Genomic DNA, 23,993 nt, shown 5'->3' with positions numbered 1-23,993 from the left:
CATGAGAATCGTCTTTCGTGCCTTTTTAGTGCACATTCACAGACTGACACTTTATCGCCTTCTTTTTTTCATGATTTCCACCGCTGCGCATTCTTTTCTTTCTTCGGTTCTTTATTCCCATATCCCTCCGTCGTCATACATCATACTCCCGTTAGGAATAAAGGACTTGGATACATTCCTATAATATCGATCCATAATATGGATTCCATATTGTAAAGTCCATAGCAAGTTGACCACACCGCAAAGTAAAACTGTTGATGATAACATTTATGTACATTTGATTTGAAGCTATAATCTAATTTTGGTTTATTTAAAGTCTGGTCATTTTTATTAGATGAGTGGGATTTGGTATGTCTCTAATTTACAAATTCTACAACTAATCTTGCATGGCTCTCTACTAGTGTTATGTTGGAGGAAAATTTCTAAAATTTAGTCTCCCTCTTTTCATCTGGACTACATTTCTTTTGACGAAAAGACCGGAAAATGGGTTGGCATTGACGGAAATAGAGAGGCATTAAAGTATTTTGAGTTAACCTTTTAAAGATTAATATGGTTCTGGTGCCAGGGAATTGTTATTTCAAGGCCTGGCAGAGGCACTAAGAAACGAATTGGATAGTCCTCCAATTCGACGGAAGCAAACCAGGCATAGCAGCGTGTGCATAATAGTAGACGTAAAACATATAAGGACACCAAGTCCTTATGTGCATACACCAACGTATGCGTATGTACGAGTCGTATAAAATAAAATACTCGGAGGCAGGAATGTTCAACATTGGGCTAATGTGGTGAGTTAAATAGGCAATGAGTGGATAGATGTGAGTTTTCAGAGTTTGTTTGAATTGAAAACATTTTGTTCAAGTCTGGTCTCTTTCTCTGTACGAATGAAGAAAATGCAGGGAGTCGACTTGGAGAAGTCGTCTAATCGCTCATCTTAACAAAACTGCAATAAGACTTTTTCGAGTTCAAAGGATTATTCTCTACATTGGCCACCAAACCAATAGCGCGTGCTCTGCGATACTCTAATTTGTTGATTTTGTATCATTTAACCGATGTCGTTCCAAAGCACTTTCAATTTCACTCCACCCGACGTGTTTTTAAATGGTGTGCTGTTCACACCAATTGGCTGTTGTCGTTTGGTGCTCATTGTCAAAGGTAAATTGGGAGTGAATTGGACAAGCTAATAGGGCAACAGATTTATTAATGCCTTTCTCTATAAATTACTGGCTATAATTTCATAATGTAATAAATTGTAAATATGTATGCATATACCATTTCAACTATAATGATCATGCTATCGGTTTTCTATCAAATATTCGATTTTAAACATTTTACAATTTTGGGACATTTCATTATCAGAGCATGCAATTTTTAAACTTTCACTTCTTCCTCTCGCTGTCCCATTAATGCATACAAAATGTGAACAAATCAGCTCTTCTGTGGTTTCTGACTCATCGGGTGTCACTATTGTGCTGCTATCACTTCTGCCGTTTTCAAGAACAAATTTTCCTAGTTTACCCGTCGTAGGAGTTGTGCTTGGCCGAGTTGTCATATTCGATGATAAATCATGTCCGCTCCCGTCATCTTCTTCAATTTGTAAACTGACGTTCTTCGTCATCTGCTTTTCCTCATCATCGAAATCTGTACCAAATTAAATGAAAAATTGTGTTTATATGATTGTTCATTCTACATACGTGCATGCATGCACACTATTCAGTACTTTTGCATAATTGAGAAATCAGGATACACTGTTTTGACATACCCTCAAGTAGCTCACTGCCAATAAAACAACTTTTTCCTCTGATCTCCTCACCTGCCATCTCATAGTTAAGCATTTCTGGAAGTTTGTCCAATCTCTTCTTGACATTTCTGGAAGAAAAAGTGTCGGCTTCGCCATTCCTGCATGCATCGTCAGTGTGATTAACAACACATCTCTTCAAACTTGGACGTGGTCTTCGCTTTCTCCTACGGTAGTTTCCATACTCAAACATATTGTAAGAATCGCGGTCAAGTGACCAGTAGCTCCCTTTCCCAGGCTTCTTATCGTCACGGGGAACTTTAACAAAACAAAGACGAGAAAAATAAATTAACATCAATTGCTCCAAATGAATAGTTGTTTTCAGGGCAAAGATGAGAAAGCTGACGAAAGTGTCATGAGGTTTAGAATATAGAAAATACTTACGTTTTATAAAACAATTGTTTAAACTAAGGTTGTGGCGAATGCTGTTCAAAATGACCAAGAATAATAAATTATGGTCCAAAGACAATTACAAAATGATTTACCTGTTCTGCCATCCGACCTGTAGAAGAAAGTTCTTGCATTAAACTTAAGTATAACTAAGAAATAAATAAAATTACATTATCACCTTATTATCTTGGTAGTATGGAAATTTCTCCATCACTGAAACGAATCAGAATAATACCGCGTAATTTCGTTCATCTGTTGCTTAAATTATTAATTCATTAAAAATAATGCCATTTTTAATATATAAATCATGGAACTAACTAGGGTTGCCGCGGGTAGCGAAAATCCTACCCGTTACCCGACCGGCTACCCGCCGCACAACTACCCGTACCCGCACGGGTACCCGTGCGGGTACCCGTTACCCGCTACCCGTTATGAGAATTAAGTTAAAGCTAGCCAACCTTCAGAATAAATTTGATTTAATCAATTATTTGGGCTGTTCAGTAGTTTGAGATAATGCTATGCAAGTTACCAATGCCATAATTTGCTAGATGTCATTAGATGTTTCTGAAAGCAGACTTTTTGGCTTTTGGAACCTTTTTCAAACTACATCAGAATTTCTTAGCGAATTGTGTAAAACATCAAGCCAAAAATTAGGAATTATCACTCATCTTTCCGTTGAATAGCCGGTTTAACGAAAACTATTGGGGGCAGAGTTCAAAGTCCACCATGGTTTTCGTCCAGTGGAGGAAAAACATGCAGAACATTTAAATACTTAAAACCTACAGTGCAGACTTGATATAGCCCGAGTCAGGCGTAAATCTGTTTTTAAACTAAAATTAGTAAAACTTCGAATTCTTCAATTAAGAGCCTTTAGTAACCCATATACCAAAATTTATCCACCATCACTAAATGTAATCGGCTATCACTAAATTTTTGTTAGTGCACACATTTTTTTCCCTTGGTCACCAGTATCGACTGTGGCCATAACTTTGAAACGAGTGTATATTTTTTCTTAAAACTTTCAGGATATTATATTATCAATATTCGATGTAACATATGTAAATTCCAGCCACGCGGGTGACTAGGTTCATATACATTTGTTGGTGCACACATATTTTTCTCCCTGGTCTGGTCATCTTATTGGGTTGCCCAATAAGGTCCTCTAGATGAAAATTTTTCTTATTTTTCTTCGTATTATTCCATTAGGAGCTATTACCAACTTATCTACCAAATTTCAGCTCGATTTGAAGAATTGAAAAATTAGCCTGGGTCACCCCATAGGGTCTGTCCCGGTGAAAATGTGTCGAATTTCAATTCATATTCTTCCATTGGTAGTCATTAACAACCTATGTACCAAATTTCAGCTTTATTTGCTAAGTTTTAAAAATCGGTATGGGTCACCCCCTAGGGTCCCTCCAGATGAAAATTTTTACAATTTTACTTTGTATTCCTTCATTAGAAACCATTATCAACCTCTACACCAAATTTCAGCTTTCTACAGCAATTTTGAAATTTTGATGCATAATACCCCACCCACCCAGATGACCCCCACCGGTCAACCACTTGAACGATTTCGCCCATCTTCGAACTTAACTCCTCCTTTGACCCTTACTACATTTGTGCAAAATCTCAAGTGGATCGGATTAGTTTTACGGCAGTTATCGCAAACCAGACAGACAGACAGACGGACATGACGGGTACATAAGCCCTGACTCGGGCTAAAAATTGCACTTTGCCGCCAATATTTTTTTTCAAAGTGGACATTCAGCGGCAAGTAAATATTCTTTATCACGCGGTTCCTAATTTTTAGCTTGACATTTTAATATACTCCCTAGACCATCGTGGTGTAGCTTGGTGTGTTTGAAAAAAGGTTAATTTTTAGTTTGATTTAAATGCAATTTTCATTTAAATATTGTCTACAAATAAAATTTTTGCTTTCAATCGAATTCAGGTTTTTCATATTCAAAGCACAAATTAAAATCTCGTGAGTCTCAAATAAATTCACACAAATACAAGTTAAAGTATTACTGATATTTTAGAGGAGGCAAATTATACTTGACTAACAATAATTTCTCCGCATTTTCTGGACGTGAGAAGCATTTGAGGCTGCCGTAGGCCTCTGTGGCTTCCGAAAAGACATGCTCGCCATAAATATTAGTTGCTGGCAAATAACAAATTTTGAAATGGATAAATAATAAATTGACCCATTGTGGCTAAATGGACTAACTTGCTGCTAAGTTTCTTTATGAACTAATTTATGTCGAAAATTAAATAAAAAAAGAACTACCCGTTACCCGTGCGGGTAGTTCTCGCTACCCGCAGATGACGGGTACCCGCAAGAATCGTGCGGGTATGCGGGTAACGGGTACCCGACCCGTTACCCGCGGCAACCCTAGAACTAACTATTTACTCCAAGCAGAAAATATGCATTCTTACCAAAGTGATAAATTTCATTCAACGTTAATTTCCCAGACGGCGAGCTTTGGATTGCCATTGCAATCAGAGCTACAAGAAATATTTTTTAAATAGAGAAATGATCTTGTCACTTTGTCGGTAAGATGTATTGTAATATTCAACCTATGTACGAGAAGGGTGGCTTTTCTGGATGGACACTTGGCACGCCGTAAATAGAATGGCGAAAATGCAGATACTGAAGCAATCCATGATGAGTTGGTGGTGTATCAACCATGTCACGTTTACCCAGAAATAAACTCTCACTCTTGCACGACGGAGATGATAACTCCAAAGTGGGGAGTGCAAATTGAGTGGGGTGAACATGTGGGTGGAGCACGCCTTCGCCGGTTAAGAAAACTTCAGCTGCACGAGTTTTCTCAATAAGATTCCAATGCCTATTATTGCCAAAGTAAGGTTGCATTACTCTAAATTGGAAAAACTAATGCGTCCTCCTTCGTATTAAATACGATTCAAAACTCGATGTTTCTACTGCAGAGACTGGAATTGAAAGACTAAGGCATGCCGACAAATCTCAAGTTTTTGACTCTATATAAGTACATACATATGTATACATGCACGGTTTATTATTGATATGTTAACTTCATTGTTGTTATTTAAAGATGGTTAATTTTGCTTTGGTTAGTGATACATGAAACACAAAACAAAACACACATTAGATTATATAAACCAAAACTTTGCAGGGTGTGGATGACGCTTCAGTTGAAAAAGTAAGAGTCGTTTTTTACTCGTTAAATAGACAAGTCATACAAGTGAAAAGATAACAGGAACTCTAGAAAAACATCTCATAATAACAGAAATATCAGTTTAACCATAATAAATGGAAAGTCTATATAATACTTTTAGCTTTCACCATACACAGAGTGAGAGAGACTTTCAATGAGTTTCACAGTTTAGCTTTAACCCGGAACATACCAGAAAGCCAGAGTAAAAGTAAACCATAAATCCATAAAATCGGAAGGAAGAAATAATGGTGATGAAATATCATCGTTTACTGTGAAAATTTTGATAACAAATCTTTTGAAATGTCTGATCGCAAAGTATAAATGTTTTGATTAGAGTTAACCATTGAACCATGGGGGTTGTGTGAGTTTTAGTAAACCGACCGATATCAACACCATAAATAAAATCAAGTCTGCTTTACTTTACAAGCTTTGAAATCAGTGAGTTTAAATATGACATTTGACAGCATCTGTCATTTTGGTCGGGCAAAATCAATTTCATAAATATTTCCGTCGCATCAATATTTCTGGCGTTTAATTTCTAGATTAGTCTCATTTTTCCCCACCGACTCTCATAATCTCATCCATATGCTTACATACTTACTTACATCATCGGTTGATATTCAATCCCAAGTACGACGAGTCTGACACTTTGGTGAGGCCACTGGGCTGAAATTTGTTCGAACGAAGACCACCCATCCGGAACGATCTATTATGAATTGTTTGTTTTTCAAACTGATAGGACACAACGGTTGTGACCACCCCCACGCAAAGAGTTGAGGACAAACCCCAGAATGACAACTACGCACAAAGTACTGCGGGGCATGTGTATTTTGGTTGTAACCGTAAAAATGAGAATCTCTGCATTAACGAAAGTGATGCATTGACAAATTAGATGTGCGGCTTGACTTTATTATTATTTAACAGTACGTATGTTAAATACAGTTTTCATAATAATACTTCGAGACAATTCCACAAAGTGAAAAAATTTGACGATTTGCAAAACATGTATCACTACGTAGAAATTCACGGTGCATTTTTAAAAACCATAAAATTATACTGTGTGCGGAAATATGGAATGTCTTGGAAAACTAAAACAAATTGATAAAATTTAAAGCAGAAAACGATTATCAGATTGTAAAAAACATTAGGCACTTGGGTTCTTCTTCATCAACTCCAAATCAGATTCAACCATATCCTTGACTAGGGCCTGAAAAAGAATTTGTATAAAAATAAAATGAACATAAATATGGTGGCGTGAAAGCATATGCAGACATACCAGAAAGTCGACTTTGCATTTCCATCCAAATTTTTCCTTTGCTTTAGTTGGGTCACCCAAGAGGAATTCCTATAAAATATTGTAAATATAAAAGCAATTGTTGACAAAATGTGTTACTTAGAGCACGTGTACAACTTGCGTACCGTTTATATTTCAACCATAAATTGTGCTAATTACGTCGACTTACCACTTCAGTAGGACGATAGTACTTTGGGTTTACTTTAACTCGGATGATGTCTGTGCCTTTCTCTTTTCCGATTTCATTTACTCCTTCACCTTCCCATGATATTTCTCTCCCCACTACCTTAAACGACTCTTCGACAAATTCTTTCACACTATGTGCTTCTCCTGAAAATCAAAGGGTAAAATTATGTATTAGCATGGACTATTTTTATATGTAATGTGATTTGATAAAACTAGTACTAACCTGTAGCAATCACAAAATCCTCGGGCTTATCCTGTTGGAGCATCAACCACATTGCCTGTAACATTCATGAATTGCTTAATAATTCATTCGAATTTTATCGGTTTATTATATTTAATTAATGCTAACCTCCACGTAGTCTTTTGCATGTCCCCAATCTGGTTTATGAATGATATAAGGAAAATATACAAAATTATAGGTTGACATTTAACATACAATGCATCACGCAAAGTAAGTATGCTTATACTCACCTCGTTTTGCGTTTAAATTTCCAAGCTCAAAGCATTGAATTTGTCCAAGTTCAATTTTAGCTACAGAACGGGTTATTTTTCGCGTCACGAAATTTTCTCCTCGTCTAGGACTTTCATGATTGAAAAGGATTCCGTTACACGCGTACATGTCGTATGCTTCACGATAGTTTGTTACAATCCAATAGGCATATAACTTGGCACAAGCTGAATAACCACAATAAGAATGTCGTATTTTTGCATGTGATCCCTGGTTTAGTATATTAAAATAAAGTAAATTTTACCGTATGGAGAACGCGGATAAAATGGTGTAGTTTCTCTTTGAGGCACTTCTTGAACTTTGCCATCTAGTATAAATATAAATAGCTAAATTGAATAAATGTATTCAGTTAAATTTTGGGATTTTATAAAGTTTTATCTTGAAATACACAGCTCTGAAGTGGAGGCTTGATAAAATCGAATCTCTTTCTCCATTCCACATGTCCGAATGGCATCTAGGATACGCAATGTTCCAACCGCGTCTACTTCTGCAGTATATTCACTAATGTCAAACGATACCTAATAATTAGAACACAGTTAGTATATACAATACACAACTTAGCGCTTCATAACTAGCTTCAAACCAACACACCTTGACATGACTTTGGGCAGCCAAATTATAAATCTCTGAAGGTCGAACTTGAACAATTATCTTGACCAAGCAACTACTATCAGTCATATCTCCGTAATGAAGCTTCATCTTCCCTTCACGATGTCCTTTTGGGTCAGCGTACAAATGTGCAATTCTACCAGTATTGAAACTGCTAGAACGTCGTATTATGCCGTGAATCTCATATCCTTTGTCGATCAATAATTCCGCAAGATATGATCCATCCTTGACAAATAAGAAAACACGTTGGGTAAGTTAATGTTGTTCTTGAAATATGGAGAAATAGGTGCTGCATGATGGAAAATTGATCTATCTACCTGCCCAGTAATACCAGTGATGAGGGCCACTTTCCGTCTGGAATCGGTGCCGTTGGGTGAGTTATCCCCGCTCATTTTATTAGGTCCTGCAATATCAAACATAATAATTACTCTTAGAATTTTATCATCTAAAGTCGGAGAATAATATCAAAACCTAGTCTTATCAACCCGACTAAAATATTTTACCAAAGGGAAAAATAATTCCTGAAGAAGACATTTCACACAGATTAAATTTTAAGCTCAAGTCACTGAACTATGAACACGTATCTCCGGCCGGTAACTAAATACTTTTACGAATGATGTCAAACCAGAAATGGGCTGACGTGTGTTGTTGACGTTAATTGTATAGCCCATTAAAACTCGGAGAATTACAGCATAGTATACATCATTAACCGACTATGTATGCTAACAGTGTGCTGCTATCGGCAAAACAAATATTTAATTTGCATACAATTGGTTACAGATTGAAATGAATGAGATCCGACGATTTGGCACATATTGGGCTATTGAAAACTGGAAATGCTTTCATGTTAACACATATTTGCTACTATTGAAGTTTTATGCAGTCCTAACTTTGCAGTTTGGACTAATTTTATCTTCAAATCAACTAATCCTGGTAACAAATAATTTTTATTGCAACCACTGCATGATCCCATGGTCCATATTTGCGTCTAATAAATTCCATAATATGTTATAATTGTAATTTACAATTTGTAAAAGAAATTAGACTTACCAATTATATTATTACTCAACTTGAGACTTGACAGAACAGATCAGCTGGGCGGACAGATAAACTCCTGCACAGAATTATAAATAATACAAATATTCATGACATATGCCACTTGCTCACTATGAAATAAAGCACCACTGGTCCAGTTTAGCAGCAACTACTTCAATTTTCAATGACTGTAATTTGTAAATTTGTACACGTATTTTATGACATGTGGAAATGTGGAATTATGAATATGCACCAACCAAATATCCGGCGGCATGCACTTTGTATCATTTTGCTCACGTTCAACACTCATTCTACTTCAAATCTCCAAATCTTCAATCTTCATGCATCAGAATGTGGCCAAAAACGTACAAGCATGAATGTACGAATGAAAATTTCATGAACTATGCATGCATATCACACGCAGGAGAGCAAATGTATGCACTGATGACCGAAATTACACTTTTCAGATAAGGAAAAGACCTCTGAAGAAGTAATTATTGAGGCAAATCGATAATAACTTTTCATAAATTCCAGCGGGACAGCAAATCAAGCAAGCTGCCACCAACCTCGAGTTTTAAACTCTCCGGTGTGAAAGAAAGAATTCTACCGCAATTTCCTGAATTTCCGAGTTTAATCAATTTTCACTAATTTTTGATCTCGTGCAAGCTGTTTTTGACATTTAACGGCTACATACTCGTAAAGTGTAACATATCAATCGTATATCATCGTTAAACTTATCAATACTACGAGGAGTAATAAAATATGATGAAGGGCGGTGGACGATTTAGTGGAGGTGGTGGTCTGGCGACTAGAGAACCTCCTTTGATACAACTAGTCGAAAAAGTAATGTGTACTTAATTAATCACCATTCTTATTAGTAGACCGATTAGTAGATTTATTTATTTATTTGTATGTCTACCTACAGTACCTCGCAGATAACAGCAATTTATCGTACATCAATATTGACGACATGATTGATTATTTCCAAGGCCAATATTACCGGTTTGCAAGGATGCAAAGGAAAGTTTTTGCAAACCAAGTTCGGGGTGGTAAGAATAAGTCACTATATTTCATTCACTTATCCTATTACTGAAAGGGTATATGTGATTACATCAATTAATTCTTTTCTCATGCAACAGCATACTTTGATTACTGTCGGCGCAATACTAATGGTAATGGAACGCAGACAGAAAGTAATCCCCCACAAGTTCCAAACACAGATCGCTCGGACAGTGACATTGAAGAAATTGAGGAGGTTTGAGAAATTAAAATGTTTCGTTTTCCCCATCGTGATGCGCAAGTTTATTAATTGAGTTTGTTGTATTACAGGATGCGTACACCCCAAAAAATGATTTTGTTAACGCAAATGTATCAAATTTATACAAAGCATCAACTGCAAATGCAAATTTTCCAAAAACATCGGGAAATGTCCAAGAACCTCAAAATATGCTTACTTTCCCAACAAGCACTGTACAACTGGCTGGTGGGAGTGGTGGGACTAATTCGACAGTAACGGTCGCAGCTGTTACTACTACACACTCTTCTTCAGATTTGGCAACTGATAGTGACGACGACTTAGAAATAATAGACGAAGTTCAAGGGCGAAATGTTATTAAAAAACTAGATTCTCCAACTGGACAAAATGATGGATCGACAGCATCATCATCATCAATAGCTAATTCAGTTATTCCATCCGGAATAACACTTACCATTGTTCCACCAGAAGGAGGTGCTGGAAATCGACATGTTGCGGTTGCTCCTCCCATTAACAGGCCTAATATGTCGATAAAAAGCACATCAACTCCATCGTCCTCTATTCTTTTGGGAAAGATGGATAAAATCTCGACACCACAACGACCTGTCCGAGCGGTTGGTAATAATGGATTGCCATCTTCATCATCAATTGAGCAAAGGCGAAAGCAGGTTGCTGATCACACAAAATCAAATAGTTCATTCAATTCGGTTATACCACAACAGCGTGGAATGAAAAGAAAGAACTCATCTTCAGAGAATCAAGGTATCAGAGATGACTTGACTAACAAAAAGTTGAAAAAGGAAGTTACAATTGTTGGAGACACTGGATATCGACTGGCGAATTTTGCAGGGAGTGAAAAAGTTGTTGAGGTAATTAAACAATTTTTATACCTATTCTAGTTGATATAATTTTACTTATTTATTAACATATAATTATAATTCACAATTGCTCTTGTTGATTATTGTAGGAAGTTTGTAGATTGCTCATGCATTTGAAACATCCGGAAGTTTACAAAACTCTAGGAGTGAATGCACCTCGTGGATTTTTATTGCATGGACCTCCTGGAGTTGGTTAGTATATCTAATATTAAATATTACTATGTAAAATTTAAACTTTAATTCAAGCCAAAAATTTGATTGAGCTTTTTTTAATAGGAAAAACACTCCTTGCAAATGCTATTTCTGGGGTAAGAAAAATTAATTTAGTAATACTGCGCATTTAGTCTGTTTGTGGAGTAATTAAAATTAAAGCAACATATATTATTCGTGTAGGAGTTACAGCTACCGATGCTGAAAGTCACTGGAACAGAATTTGTGTCTGGAATTTCTGGTGGTAATATACATGAGTTTAAAAGTTATTTATATATTCCAGTTAGACAAAAGCGCCATTGTCTGCTCAATGTGACAAACTATGATGGCACTATACAAATAAAATTAAAGTAATTTTTTATGTCATGGTTCTTTTATGGTTTTTCAGAATCTGAAAGTAATATTCGGGACTTGTTCAATCAGGCCATTTCCATTGCTCCTTGCATTATATTTATTGACGAAATTGATTCCATTACTCCAAAGAGAGAAACAGTACAAAAGGAAATGGAACGAAGAATTGTGGCACAACTTTTATCATGCATTGATGGTAAGTTATCATAATTACTTGTACTGTACTGTGAAAATTCCGATTCAATCAAGCTCGGGAAACAAGCTTATCACATGACATTTTCCGTATGGCAGATCTAATGAACCAGGAAAATGGTGGTCAAGTTCTTCTTATTGGTGCGACAAATCGGATAGAAGCTATTGACACTGCTCTTCGTAGAGCTGGTCGTTTTGACAAAGAAATATGCTTAGGAATTCCAGACGAGAAATCTAGACAACGGATATTGGAGGTCATTTGTCGAAATCTTCGTTTAGCGCCTGGATTTGATTTGGGGACATTGGCCAAACTTACACCTGGCTACGTAGGCGCTGATTTGCAATTACTCGTGAGAGAAGCTGCGGTTCAAGCTGTTAACAAAGCATTAATGGATACAACACAAAAGAGAGCCAAAGCTGATTCAAAAAAGAATAAGCAGAAGGCTGAAGCAAAAGTTCAACTTGGGTCTGTGCTAATCTCACCAGAAGATCCAACAACCGTCCCTATTGCTGAATCAAGCACAGAGACCAGCGTGGTCGAGGAATCTATTTGCGACAATGATGTGACAAATAAGAAAACAACTGAACCTGTAGCTCCAACTGAGCCGCCGAACCAAGATGCTCCTCCTCCTACTGAGAGTAGTGTCACTGAAGTTCCTGATTCCACTAATGTCGATGCACCAAATGGAAATACTGATAATGCTGTTGAAAACCCAAAAGTTATGGACGTTGAAGCGGAAGAGAAAATGGAGGTCGATGTAGATAAACCTCAACCTGACACTGCATCAATTGATGCAACAATTGAAGTTGTTGAAAACTCGGGAGAGATACAAAATCAAAAAGATGACATTTTAGCAACTTCACAAGTTTCAGATAAAGTCGACGACGAGGAGCCTGAAGATGAGCCTGAAGCGGAACCTGAAACAGCCCCTTATCTCAGATGGATTAAAGAAACTGCTCCTCTCTCCTCTTCACAACTTGATGAGCTTTACATATTTATTGATGGTCAGATAAGAATTTGCCATAATGATTAGCCGACTAATTCGTAAACATCAGAGTTGTTCTTTTGTAGACTTTGAAGAAGCATTGAAACATGTCCAGCCATCCTCAAAGAGAGAAGGATTTGCGACAGTACCTGATACGACATGGGACGACATTGGCGCCCTTGCAGACATTCGAGAAGAATTAGAAGTATCAATTTTGGTAAGAACTGTTCACTTAATTTTGAGTATAATAGGTATGGCTTTCATCGTTCGATTTTTTTTAAAGGGTCCTGTTAAATATTCGCGTGCTTACGAGACTCTTGGTCTCATGAATCCGGCTGGGGTCCTGTTGTGTGGTCCACCTGGTATAAGGCTTTGCTAAATTATTATCAACTTATCTTTCAAATACTGTATCTTGGAAGTAATATTATTTTTAACGTTCAGGCTGTGGAAAGACTTTGCTAGCTAAAGCTGTAGCACATGAAGCTGGAATAAATTTCATATCAGTGAAAGGTCCAGAACTTCTGAATATGGTAAGGAATTTAAATTATCCGCATTTTTGATTAATAACAACATTAGTAATAGTTTATTTTTATTTAATAAAAATATCTTATCACATTTTAGTACGTTGGAGAAAGTGAGCGCGCTGTAAGACAATGTTTTATTAGAGCAAAAAACTCTAGCCCGTGCGTAATTTTCTTTGGTAAGTAGATTTTGGGGTCATCCTTAAATCATTATTCTTGTGCTTGTCTGATCATTTAAACCATGTTCAATGGATTCCAGATGAAATTGATGCGTTGTGTCCACGACGAAGTGACGCTCCTGAAGTAATTATAACTACAATTTTTATTACAAATCTTAAGTGTATATAGGTTGGATGATAAATTATACTGATGTCTGTATATAGAGTGGATCGGGAAGCAGAATAGTTAATCAACTTCTTACTGAAATGGACGGCGTTGAAGGCCGTCAAGGGGTTTTTATAATGGCTGCCACCAATCGACCAGACATTTTGGACCCTGCTATTCTTCGTCCTGGAAGACTCGATAAACTTTTATTTGTTGACCTGCCTTCTACAAACGATCGTTACGACATTTTGAAAGCCATCACAAAGGTAAGAGTGACTTCTTGTACTATTTCTCATCGCTTTAATAAAGCATTTTATTTATTCTATCTCATTTCAGAATGGAACAAATCCAGTTTTATCGTTGGATGTGGATTTGAAAGCCATATCGGGGAGAGAATGTTGTGATAACTATACTGGGGCTGATCTTGCAGCGTTAGTTAGGGAAGCGTCTGTAGCTGCATTCAAGGATTTGGTTATGAACAAGTCCCAAGATGCTGTCAGTCTAAATGACTTGAAAGTTTCTATGCGCCATTTCGAGGTCGCTCTGTTGAAAACTAAACCGTCAGTAACAAAAGAGGTAAATGAATCTTATCACACACGCATAACATGGTGTAAGTACTTTTAAAATTTAAAATTTAATTGCAGGAACGTGACAAGTATGCAAAAATGAAAGAACGATATTCCAGCATAAGCGGGCAACGTTAAACATTACGCTATATATTTTAATGTGTTCCTAATTTTCATACTCATCGATGAATTCATTGATAATATTTTAATACAAAAATTGTATATTTCGATGAATGTAAACAACTGTGTTTTTTATGATCATAAAAAATACCAAAAATAAAATTCACGCATACAGATATACAAATGTCAATGTGTATTCATAATTATTTATTTTCATAAAATTATTAGTAATCAAATGGGTGTAAATTGTAAATTCATAGAGTTTTTAACTTGGAAGTTGTAATGCATGATTGAACAAATTTACAAGTCGAGATTAAAAGAGCGATGATGCAGAATACAGTAAAAACTCCAGCTAAAAATAAAGTCAACCAAACGTCCAAATTCCGTCGTTCATACCAAGTCAGGTTTCTCCCCATTGGTTTTAAGAGCGACATGTCATCGTGACGTAAAACGTACTCGGTCCACCAGACTGCCGTGTCAATGGGTTTCATAGGCAAATCTTTGAAAATTGTGGACATTTTTTTAACATTAGTCTTGAAACTGCCATGCAAGACTCGGGACACTGCACTTTGAAGCTGGTGCTCAGTTATTTCTGAAATTTCCAGCGCAATTGCAACGCCAATTTCTTCTAGTCGCATCGCATTAAAGTCTTGATCTATGAAAATTACATGAAAAACATTGCAACAGAATTGTGTGCGATTTTCTCTAGAAAATATTTACACAGTGTAATATGAATCTATGTAGGCAAGCATGTCCTTACTTACCACCAAGTATTGGTAATGCAACAAGGGGAACGCCATGGAAAATAGCTTCCTGCAAGCTTGGTCGGCCACCCTGCGTTATAAACGCTCTTATTTTTGCATGGCCTATAGTAATAATACAGTATATCAAATTAATCTTACTGATAATGTTCACATTTATATAATGACAGACAAGTTCTTACTCAAGATCGATTGCTGAGGGAACCACTGGGCCATGTACAAGTTTTTTGGTAGATTTGTTGGAAATGCCCCACCCCATCTCCATAAAAATTTAATTTTAGGAAATTTCCTGATTGTGTTCATGAACACATTTTGGGTATGAATGGGTAAATTAGGGGCAACCACTAGAGTCCCCAGGCTAATGTATATAAAGCCTTCATTGGTATCAGCATCCGAATTGATAAACTGCTCAATAGCCTAATTATAAACAATAAATATGCAAAAGTTAAAATCTTGCGAAAGAACAATACGCAGTGCATCAAAAATCGAAAGCTCAGCAAACTTACTACTGGCAAAGGGTCACGATTTCTCTTTAGATGCAGTCCAGGAACGGAAACAAACATTGGTGGTAGTGAGCGAGGCTGCTCAGTGACATAATTTCCAGTCAAAAATATAAGACTTATATTTTGATAGAGTTCATAAATTGAAGGGAGTTTAGTAATATTTAAGCCCTCTCGAAGTACTGACTCCAAATAGGGAACGTTTTTATGCTCATAATATGCCCATCCCAATGGAAGTAAAGTGCTTTTAATTTTCTCAAAAAATGACATTGCGGGTTTGTAGGGTTGATCGCAGTACGTCGTCAATGCTTCGTCCGGAACTTTAAACAGCTCAACCATTTTCCCATAAAATGCAACAGTGTTGTAAAGAATAATTTTAGCGTTAAGTTTATAAGCAATTCCCACGCCACAATCTGGTACAAGATCTGCCACAACCAAGTCAATTTTTGGGGATGTCTTTAACCAGGCTTGGAATTCTAGGCTGGTCAGCAAAACTTCACAGCTTTGGGCAAATAATTGGTCAAACATGGTAAAGAGGTTCGGAGTTTCCTTCGCTATTCTCACGGTCACGTCAAACTGTGCGTTAAGACTGTTGTCTACAAACGTTTTGAAAGTTTCAGGGATGATATCCAGCATCTTTGGGTTTGGGGTTTCTGCGCTCATGGGAGCAATGTAAGTTACATTATGACCTCTTGATATCAGTGCGTTGGCGAGCGGCATCATGCTAATTCGGTGGCTGTATGAAGCACTAGAATAATTTTGGAGGTTAATCAACGAGTACATAATTTAATTTAGTTTTGTACATATTTTAGTATGAAGATAGAGATATGTACATGTAGCTACTTACTATGAATGCAGGAACAATATATTTGCTCCATTTACATTTTTTTGAAAAATCACAAATACGTAAAAACTAATAAACCCGAAAATTAGAGCCATATTATTCGAATGAATATGAAAGGAGGAAAGTATCAAGACAACTGACGGAAGACGTTGAATGCGTCAAGTCTTTTCCAGACGTTGTAAGAAATATGCGTGCACAAAATTACATAAATGCGTTTTTTCTACAGGAAAGTTATAAACTTGTCGAAGTCAAAGATTCTTCCCTTCACGTGTCCAGGCTAAAAAAAATAAGGCGTGTGTATGACTTACATACATATCGATGCACATACAGATAAGTAATTCCTTTGACATGCAATAGTGAAATGTTGAACCTGACAATCTGACATGCTATGTGAACTAGTCTGAATTTTAGATTCTGAAATATGATTATTTCACACGGTACGGTACCAAAACATAATAATAGATAAATACATAGATATGTACACACACCAGGAAAAATGGACAACAAATGTTGCAAGCTTTAAATTCTGCTTTAAAATCATGTTAGAAAGTTTAAGAACCAAACCATGAGTCTTTTCTACCTTACCAAAGACCTTGAAACAGTCTCGTTTATCATATTCGTTTGTATCTACAAATCGAATAAATAAGGGAATACGTAAATTTACATTTGTACGCTGTTAAGAAATGAACATAAAGAGTATGCCACGAGTATTATTTGAATTGCATACATATAAATTGTAGGCAAACTTGAATAATTAGTCGTCTATCCGGGTAGTAATTAATGTCAATGAACTGTTTGCAGTCTTTGGGCATAATAAATGTGGAATAATCTGGAATTTTAGATGAATGGATACCACCATTGTTGATAAATCATAATAAAGACAATTACAGCATAACAAATTCTCTTTGTTTGCAAATGCCAACAGATCTCATCATGGCGAACTGGATTTTTCTTGACGCAATATGCGTTGCCTGCAGTCGCTCAGTCGCATTGAGATTAGATTCACAATAATGAAATTTTCAATTATTTTTCACCTGTCCTTACTTTCATTAGCTCAATTTGCATTGAGCGAAAAACAGTACAGAGGGTGAGTTAAAGATATTTAGCTTCAAATGCATATAAATAAATATACACATATATATGACATGCACATAATTAATTGTACTTATATAAATACTTGGCTCAGTAAAAAAAATACAATTTCTCAGGTGTAAAGTCTTCACAATAACGAGTTTGGCTAATGAGACCCAATACAATGCGGTCATAGATCTACAAAAAGTCAGAGGGGTAGACTTTTGGAGTGAGCCTAGCAGAAAACGATACACGGATGTCATGGTCTACCCAGACGAGCAGAACAATGTTGAGCAATATCTGGCCGAGTATGGAATTGACTACAAAGTCGCTATTTCAGATGTTCAAGGGTGCGTAGTTGCATAAAGCAGTTGCATTTGTTGTCATTATTTTTTGTGGTCGATAAATTCATCCGATATGCATGACATTTAGTGCTGTGGACAAGGGAAAGGATTTACGTTCCACGCGACAAAATTCACAAGAGATGAACTGGAAAGAGTACCAACGTCTCAGCGTGGTTAGTTCTCATACCGATACACATGCATACGGACTATGTACATACTTGCAAATTGTTAAAAGAGAGAATAATTTCGCGATCTTTCAGATTCATAGTTGGCTTGATGCTTTGGCTGCACACAACCCAAACATAGCTCAGATTGGATCAATTGGTAGAACAACGGAAGGTCGAGACATGAAGACCATTAAGTTGTCGTCAAATCTCAGAAAAAATAATCCAATTATTTTCATTGACGGTGGTATCCACGCGCGGTGAGTAATAAACTCAAGGGAAATATATATTTATGTATGGAATGATTTTCTTATATTTTTTTATGCGTCACACGTATAACGTTGCACAATAATGTTTATCAGAGAATGGATTTCTCCGGCAGTGGTCACGTACATTATCGGAAAACTTATGTCATTTGAGCCGGAGGATAGAGAAATCATGGCCAACGTCGATTGGGTTTTTCTGCCCGTGATGAACGCTGATGGCTATGAATACACCCACACAGAAGACAGGCTCTGGAGAAAGTCGAGGTCCATACATAATGGGAATGATTGCATAGGAGTTGACTTGAACAGGAGTGAGTTGCCCTCAACATGCTTTCTCATTCAGTTACTTATTTTCTCATTGCACAGATTTTGACTTTCACTGGGGCGAAAATGGAGTAAAAGACGATCCATGTGCTAACACATATCACGGGCCTTACCCATTTTCTGAACCTGAATCAAACGCCACTGCCAAGTTCATGTTGGCAAATCGAAACAGAATTCGGGCTTACATAACATTTCACTCTTATTCCCAGTTGATGCTCACCCCGTACGGTTACACGGAAGACTTGCCAGACGATTACGACCAACTGGTATGACTTACAAAATTATGAATTTATTCCATAAGCAGCATAACGACATCAACCGACGTGAATATGAATGGAAGAATGTTTTATTAATGGCTCAAATTAATTTGGCTGGGCTGTGTTTCCAGGAAGCTCTCGGAAAACGAGCCATTAAAGCTTTAGAAGAAGTTCATGGTACAGAGTACGAGGTATAATACAAACGTAATTACTAGTACAGCATTAACCTGGTCAGGGGAAAACAGTAACCGATCTTTACAAACCCTGTTCATTACAAACCCTGGGCATATAAACCTGAAATGAAATTGACGACTTGTCTAAATAATCAAGCGTTCAGAATATTTTCATATTGTTTATGATGCCTGGGCATTATAAACCCTGGGTTCGTAATGAGCAGGATTTGTAATCCGGAATTTGTAGTGAGAAATTTGTATTTTCCTACGGTCATTAATATTCTTATAAATTGGCCAAGTAACTTATTTCTCTTGTAAGGTTGGAGCACCGTCTCATATACTTTGTAAGTTTTAAAATGAACAACTGACATATAAGTACATACAGACATTAAACAGTTGTTTACTAAATTGCTTCATGACCAGTGACGAATGAAACTAAGACGTTTATTTGTTAATACTTTTTTCAGACTCGAACAGTGGTTCCTCCCGTGATTTTGCCAAAGGAGTACCTGAGATCAAATACTCATTCACTATAGGTAAGACAAGAGATTACATGCATTTACTGAATTATGTATATACACATTTAGATATACTTAATTGCAGAATTGAGGGATCAAGGCGATTATAAATTCATTTTGCCACCTCAACAAATTATTCCTACAGCGGAAGAGACTTGGGAAGCAGTTCGCGTAATTGCAAGACAAGTGGTCCAAGAAGCAAGTGAGGAAGAGTGATCAAGTCGAAGTCAATTTATGGAGAATATGATGGACTTTTTCTTTTGGAAATCGTTTTTTTGGATGGTATATATGATCTGTATGTGCTCTATTATTAGCTTATTGGTTACTTTATTAATGCGAGATTCATGACAATAACGTATGTGGGTGGGGCTGACATAAAATTTACTGTAAATTTGGGTAATAAAATTTATACTTGTCCTGGGTGAAATAATGAAATGGTAAAATTTTGTTTTCTATATTTTTCTTGATTATACTTTGAAGTTGAACGTCTTATGCACAAATGTGTGTAGCTGTGAAATCGATTTTAAAATATGTGAAATGTGAATAGTGAATTGTTGGTATAGGAGGAGCTGTACGAGTTTTGATGACGAACAGAGTGATTCATTACGCAATGAAAAATTGTAAAATTTTATACCCGAGTCCGAGAAAATTCAATAAATATTAATTTGCATGCCATCCAGACAATTTATATAAATGTATCTTCTTAATACTTTATTATCCGTATATTGCTGGAAATTAGAGGCATGGTTAATTGTGGTTAGTACATATGCACGACGCCCGTACTGAAATGAATCTCATAAGACGATCTCGTAAGTTAGTATTAGATACTTATCATACTGTCATCTGCATTATTGCATAATAAAGCAATACGGCTTTTATTAGGAAAATATCTTTCAACTAATTGCGTAATTAATATGATTCATGAATATCCAGCATTGCATACAATTTCAAGGTACATACGATACGTTCAGTTGTCTCAGTGTTAAAAGGTTATAGTGATGCGTTGTTATTTTTCAAGGCCCAGTGGCAATGACCACTAATAAATAAGAACCATACATAAATGAATACATCTGCATCCATCTGCAAGTGTTGCCGAATTATCTTTATTAATTAGCTAACCGAGGCTACAAAAGAGATTGGGATGTCAGTTTACATTTCCACGCTCGATTTTTTGTCTGGTAATCAAAATGGAACCGATCTCAATTTCGGGGGCTGGATTAACCAGTCCTGCATTTTTTCCTACATTTGCTTGTCTATTCGCTACCTTCAGAAACGGCATTCGATCCTATGAAGGGTAAGACAAGAAGAAATTTATTGAATTACAGAACAAATTTTAATGGTAAACATTATGTTTCGTACAATTAGATACAAAGTCTTTAGAGTAAATGCCACCAACACGGCCACATTCGAAGCCCTAAAAAATGTGTACCATCAAGAAGAGTTTGATTTTTGGAGTCCACCGAGCATGGTTTCTCCCACAGATATTCTAGTTCCTCCTCAACAAATTTCTTCAATTGGGGCATTTTTTTCACTGGTTGGAGCCAAGTATGAGATTATCAATGAAAACGTTCAATTGTAAGATTTTCTAAAATAACAATGGTCGTTGACGAATAACTTGATTCTCTAATCATAATTAATTCCAATTAATTCAGTGATGTCGATTTTGAACAATTAAATTACATCGTGAGACAGGAGCGTGCGAGCATGTCATGGAACGCTTACCATCGTTTTGAAACCGTAAGACAAATCAAACATTTAAATATTAGAAGCATTTTTGCTAAATACAAAAGGGACTTTTTCGTATTCCTAGATTCAATCCTGGATGGAGTCAATGGCCCAACAGTATCCTGCCTTGGTGAGTTTCCATTATTTTTTAAAAGTATTTAACAAGCACGACTCACCGTTTTTGTCCCAATTGAGACCAAGTTTATATAAGTACTAGAAATGCTGACAATAAATCTCATGTTGCCTCAAGTCTTACTAATTTCACAAACTGAACACACTAGGTGACAATTTTCACTGTGGGAAACAGTACAGAAAATAGACCCTTAAAAGTAATGAAGATCTCGACTGGAGGAGCTGGGTCTCAGAAACCAGCAATTTGGCTGGACGGTGGAATCCATGCTAGGTGCACACAACGCTAACAGAATCAAGAAAATCGTTCTAATAGTGTTTTAATTATTTAAATATGTCTCTAAATTCGTTTAGAGAATGGGTTGCACCAGCCACAGTTTCTTTCATTGCTAATGAACTGATTACGCAAACTGTTAGAAAACGCCAAACAAGATATATTGAAGCATTCGATTGGTATTTCGACCCAATGATGAATCCCGATGGATATGAATACACGCATCAATTTGACAGACTTTGGCGAAAGACTCGATCCGGAGGAAAGCCTATTCTGGGAGGACTTTTCGTAATTACCATTCATAACTTGATATGCTAACAATCTGCAAACTTGATAATGTTCAGATTTAAGTTAATTACCAATGTTAGGGATGCTGCAAGGGAACGGATCCAAACAGGAATTGGGATCATAAATGGGGTGGCAAGGGTACATCCAAAAATCAGTGCTCACAGATTTATCATGGGCCAAGCCCTGCGTCCGAACCGGAGGTGAAAGCCATCCAAGATTTCATTTTGGACAGAAAGGATCAAATTAAACTATTTTTAACTTTTCACAGTTATTCTCAGGTCTCACTTATCCACCTAGCTTTTCATTAGTCTTCCTTGATCACTATTTGCACTAATGTATGTACTTCTTGCGTTTTCAGCTTCTTTTATTACCTTGGGGGTACGACAATGTTCGAACGGACGTAAGTTATAATAACTTGTTTGTATAATTAGCAGAGTTAAATTTACTCAATCTTTTATCAATGCAGGATCATGATGAACTTGTAAGTTTTGAATCTAAACAACATATTTTATGAAATGTCATGAAATTTCCAGAATATTATTCTACTAAAAGATGAGAGTGGGGGACAAAGCACTTAAAGCTCTCGAAAAGGTTCACGGAACGAAATATGAGGGTGGTGCCACGCCAGAGCTATTATATCCTGCTGCAGGTAAATTTATTTTATCTGCAAACCATATTATATAAATATTTATATTTCCACAAAATTCTATCCGTCTATTCTAGGTGGAAGCCATGACTGGGCAAAAGCGGTTGCAAATATCAAATTTGCATATTGCTACGAACTTAGGGACAAAGGTATTAATAGCTTGTACATATGCTGTAGAAAATTATTGTATAATATCACTTCGATAAAATAGGTCGACATGGATTCACTCTTCCTGCCAACCAAATCGTCCCCACGGGTGAGGAGACGTTTGCTGCAGTGAAATCTATGGCAGACGACATGATTGATTTTTACAACATTTCAATTCCAACAACACCATCTGAAGGAAATCGCATTTTTGAAACTTATACGACTGGTTAGATCTCCATCATGTACTTGTTCTTGTTTGCCTGTAAACTATGTGAACGAATAAATCTGAATGATTGTCTGATTGAGATGCGTTTATTGAAGCAGAATACACATGTATTTATGTAACCTCTTGTTACGCCATTACAGATTTTGAAAAAACTACTGAAATAATTAGTAATCCAGCTGCTTATGCGAATATTAGTAGTAGTTGTTCCAAGGATGACCAAGAAAATTGTCGGGTTCGATTTGGAGAAAGCAAATGTGACTGTCGGGCTTCCTCAGATTTATGCTTTCTTCCTAATCATCCTAAGGTTAGGAAAATTAGCATGCAATATTAACATCCGAATATAATACCACTTTTGAAATTTGACGTATTTTACATATGTGCAGGGTCAGTGCACCAAGTTTAGCGGAGGAGTAAATTGTTGCGAACGCGAATCATGCAATAAATGTTGCTGTTGTAAAGAACCAGTTTGTGAATGCATGCAACTAATTAGTTGTAAACGGCCAAACAAACCATACGTAAGATTAAATAAAGCAACTAATTTCGAAAGTGACACTAAATTTGTGCATACTTCTGGAAATTACTAGGGTTTCTGTCCAGGCTCTTTCAACATAAGGTGTTGTAACGCCCCACCTGAAACTCAATGCACATTATAAATTACTCAGTAATAATACTTATTTACTTGGTTGATATTTTTATACGCCTATTTTTCTAAAATTTAACTGCTTATTTACAATTTCTATGAATCGTAATGACATATGTAGTCAAACTAATTTATTTGTTTGTTCCGCTGTGCAATTTCATGCGGGTTATATACGAGCAATGTACATATGAATATGCAATGCACACATTACACATGCATATGCAATGTACATATGCACACATATGTACATTGTTCGCACCTTTGTTCGTAAACATTTCT

The 23,993-nt window shown here is 36.5% G+C and overlaps 6 protein-coding genes across 8 annotated transcripts; 3 read left to right on the top strand and 3 right to left on the bottom strand.

Annotated features, from left to right (window-relative positions):
* Positions 1-1,178: 1,178 nt before the first annotated feature.
* LOC118433938 (fork-head transcriptional regulator 2-like) lies at positions 1,179-5,138 on the bottom strand. The gene is made up of 7 exons (XM_035846461.1): positions 4,763-5,138; positions 4,622-4,690; positions 2,364-2,398; positions 2,281-2,297; positions 2,180-2,220; positions 1,811-2,053; positions 1,179-1,638 (listed from the first exon to the last, which is right to left on the bottom strand). Exons 1-7 carry the CDS (start codon positions 5,058-5,060, stop codon positions 1,292-1,294), a joined length of 1,050 nt encoding a protein of 349 aa, XP_035702354.1. The 5' UTR covers positions 5,061-5,138; the 3' UTR covers positions 1,179-1,291.
* Positions 5,139-6,258: 1,120 nt separating this feature from the next.
* Positions 6,259-9,265, bottom strand: LOC110848597 (GDP-mannose 4,6 dehydratase). 2 transcript variants are annotated; one of them, XM_022095855.2, is made up of 11 exons: positions 9,030-9,265; positions 8,297-8,382; positions 7,962-8,204; positions 7,759-7,888; positions 7,615-7,677; positions 7,334-7,537; positions 7,212-7,240; positions 7,086-7,140; positions 6,846-7,006; positions 6,659-6,727; positions 6,259-6,589 (listed from the first exon to the last, which is right to left on the bottom strand). In XM_022095855.2, exons 2-11 carry the CDS (start codon positions 8,369-8,371, stop codon positions 6,527-6,529), a joined length of 1,092 nt encoding a protein of 363 aa, XP_021951547.1. In that variant the 5' UTR covers positions 8,372-8,382; positions 9,030-9,265; the 3' UTR covers positions 6,259-6,526. The 2 variants fall into 2 exon arrangements, with proteins under 2 accessions (XP_021951547.1, XP_021951539.1); XM_022095847.2 differs by lacking the exon at positions 9,030-9,265 and adding an exon at positions 8,483-8,640.
* A 309-nt stretch (positions 9,266-9,574) lies between these two features.
* LOC110849459 (uncharacterized AAA domain-containing protein C16E9.10c) lies at positions 9,575-14,601 on the top strand. Its single transcript, XM_022096874.2, has 17 exons — positions 9,575-9,857; positions 9,940-10,063; positions 10,154-10,269; positions 10,344-11,138; positions 11,237-11,339; positions 11,424-11,455; positions 11,541-11,601; positions 11,746-11,904; positions 12,000-12,905; positions 12,973-13,103; positions 13,170-13,248; positions 13,328-13,416; positions 13,508-13,586; positions 13,667-13,710; positions 13,791-13,997; positions 14,068-14,307; positions 14,376-14,601. The coding sequence occupies exons 1-17, from the start codon at positions 9,777-9,779 to the stop codon at positions 14,433-14,435; spliced, it is 3,306 nt and encodes a 1,101-aa protein (XP_021952566.1). The 5' UTR covers positions 9,575-9,776; the 3' UTR covers positions 14,436-14,601.
* LOC110849450 (UDP-glucuronosyltransferase 1-2) lies at positions 14,596-16,875 on the bottom strand. Its single transcript, XM_022096862.2, has 5 exons — positions 16,526-16,875; positions 15,685-16,426; positions 15,361-15,595; positions 15,182-15,283; positions 14,596-15,072 (listed from the first exon to the last, which is right to left on the bottom strand). Exons 1-5 carry the CDS (start codon positions 16,615-16,617, stop codon positions 14,672-14,674), a joined length of 1,572 nt encoding a protein of 523 aa, XP_021952554.1. The 5' UTR covers positions 16,618-16,875; the 3' UTR covers positions 14,596-14,671.
* A 578-nt stretch (positions 16,876-17,453) lies between these two features.
* LOC110855941 (carboxypeptidase B) lies at positions 17,454-20,318 on the top strand. Of its 2 annotated transcripts, XM_022104376.2 has the most exons (10): positions 17,455-17,609; positions 17,731-17,943; positions 18,026-18,110; positions 18,198-18,361; positions 18,464-18,678; positions 18,734-18,957; positions 19,080-19,139; positions 19,441-19,465; positions 19,589-19,657; positions 19,725-20,318. In XM_022104376.2, the coding sequence occupies exons 1-10, from the start codon at positions 17,485-17,487 to the stop codon at positions 19,853-19,855; spliced, it is 1,311 nt and encodes a 436-aa protein (XP_021960068.2). In that variant the 5' UTR covers positions 17,455-17,484; the 3' UTR covers positions 19,856-20,318. The 2 variants fall into 2 exon arrangements, with proteins under 2 accessions (XP_035704864.1, XP_021960068.2); XM_035848971.1 differs by lacking the exon at positions 19,441-19,465 and having other exon boundaries at positions 17,454-17,609; positions 19,725-19,866.
* A 457-nt stretch (positions 20,319-20,775) lies between these two features.
* Positions 20,776-23,769, top strand: LOC110859269 (carboxypeptidase B). The gene is made up of 15 exons (XM_022108182.2): positions 20,776-20,933; positions 21,005-21,214; positions 21,292-21,376; positions 21,450-21,494; positions 21,646-21,767; positions 21,848-22,055; positions 22,136-22,333; positions 22,414-22,455; positions 22,522-22,536; positions 22,608-22,704; positions 22,779-22,850; positions 22,913-23,074; positions 23,215-23,378; positions 23,458-23,589; positions 23,659-23,769. The coding sequence occupies exons 1-15, from the start codon at positions 20,827-20,829 to the stop codon at positions 23,725-23,727; spliced, it is 1,728 nt and encodes a 575-aa protein (XP_021963874.2). The 5' UTR covers positions 20,776-20,826; the 3' UTR covers positions 23,728-23,769.
* The last annotated feature ends 224 nt before the right edge of the window (positions 23,770-23,993 follow it).

The sequence above is a fragment of the Folsomia candida genome, unplaced genomic scaffold (assembly GCF_002217175.1).
Source record: "Folsomia candida strain VU population unplaced genomic scaffold, ASM221717v1 Fcan01_Sc001, whole genome shotgun sequence".
NCBI lineage: Eukaryota > Metazoa > Arthropoda > Collembola > Entomobryomorpha > Isotomidae > Folsomia > Folsomia candida.
The sequence above is the reverse complement of the archived record's forward strand: the minus strand, read 5'-3'. Positions and strand labels throughout refer to the sequence as shown.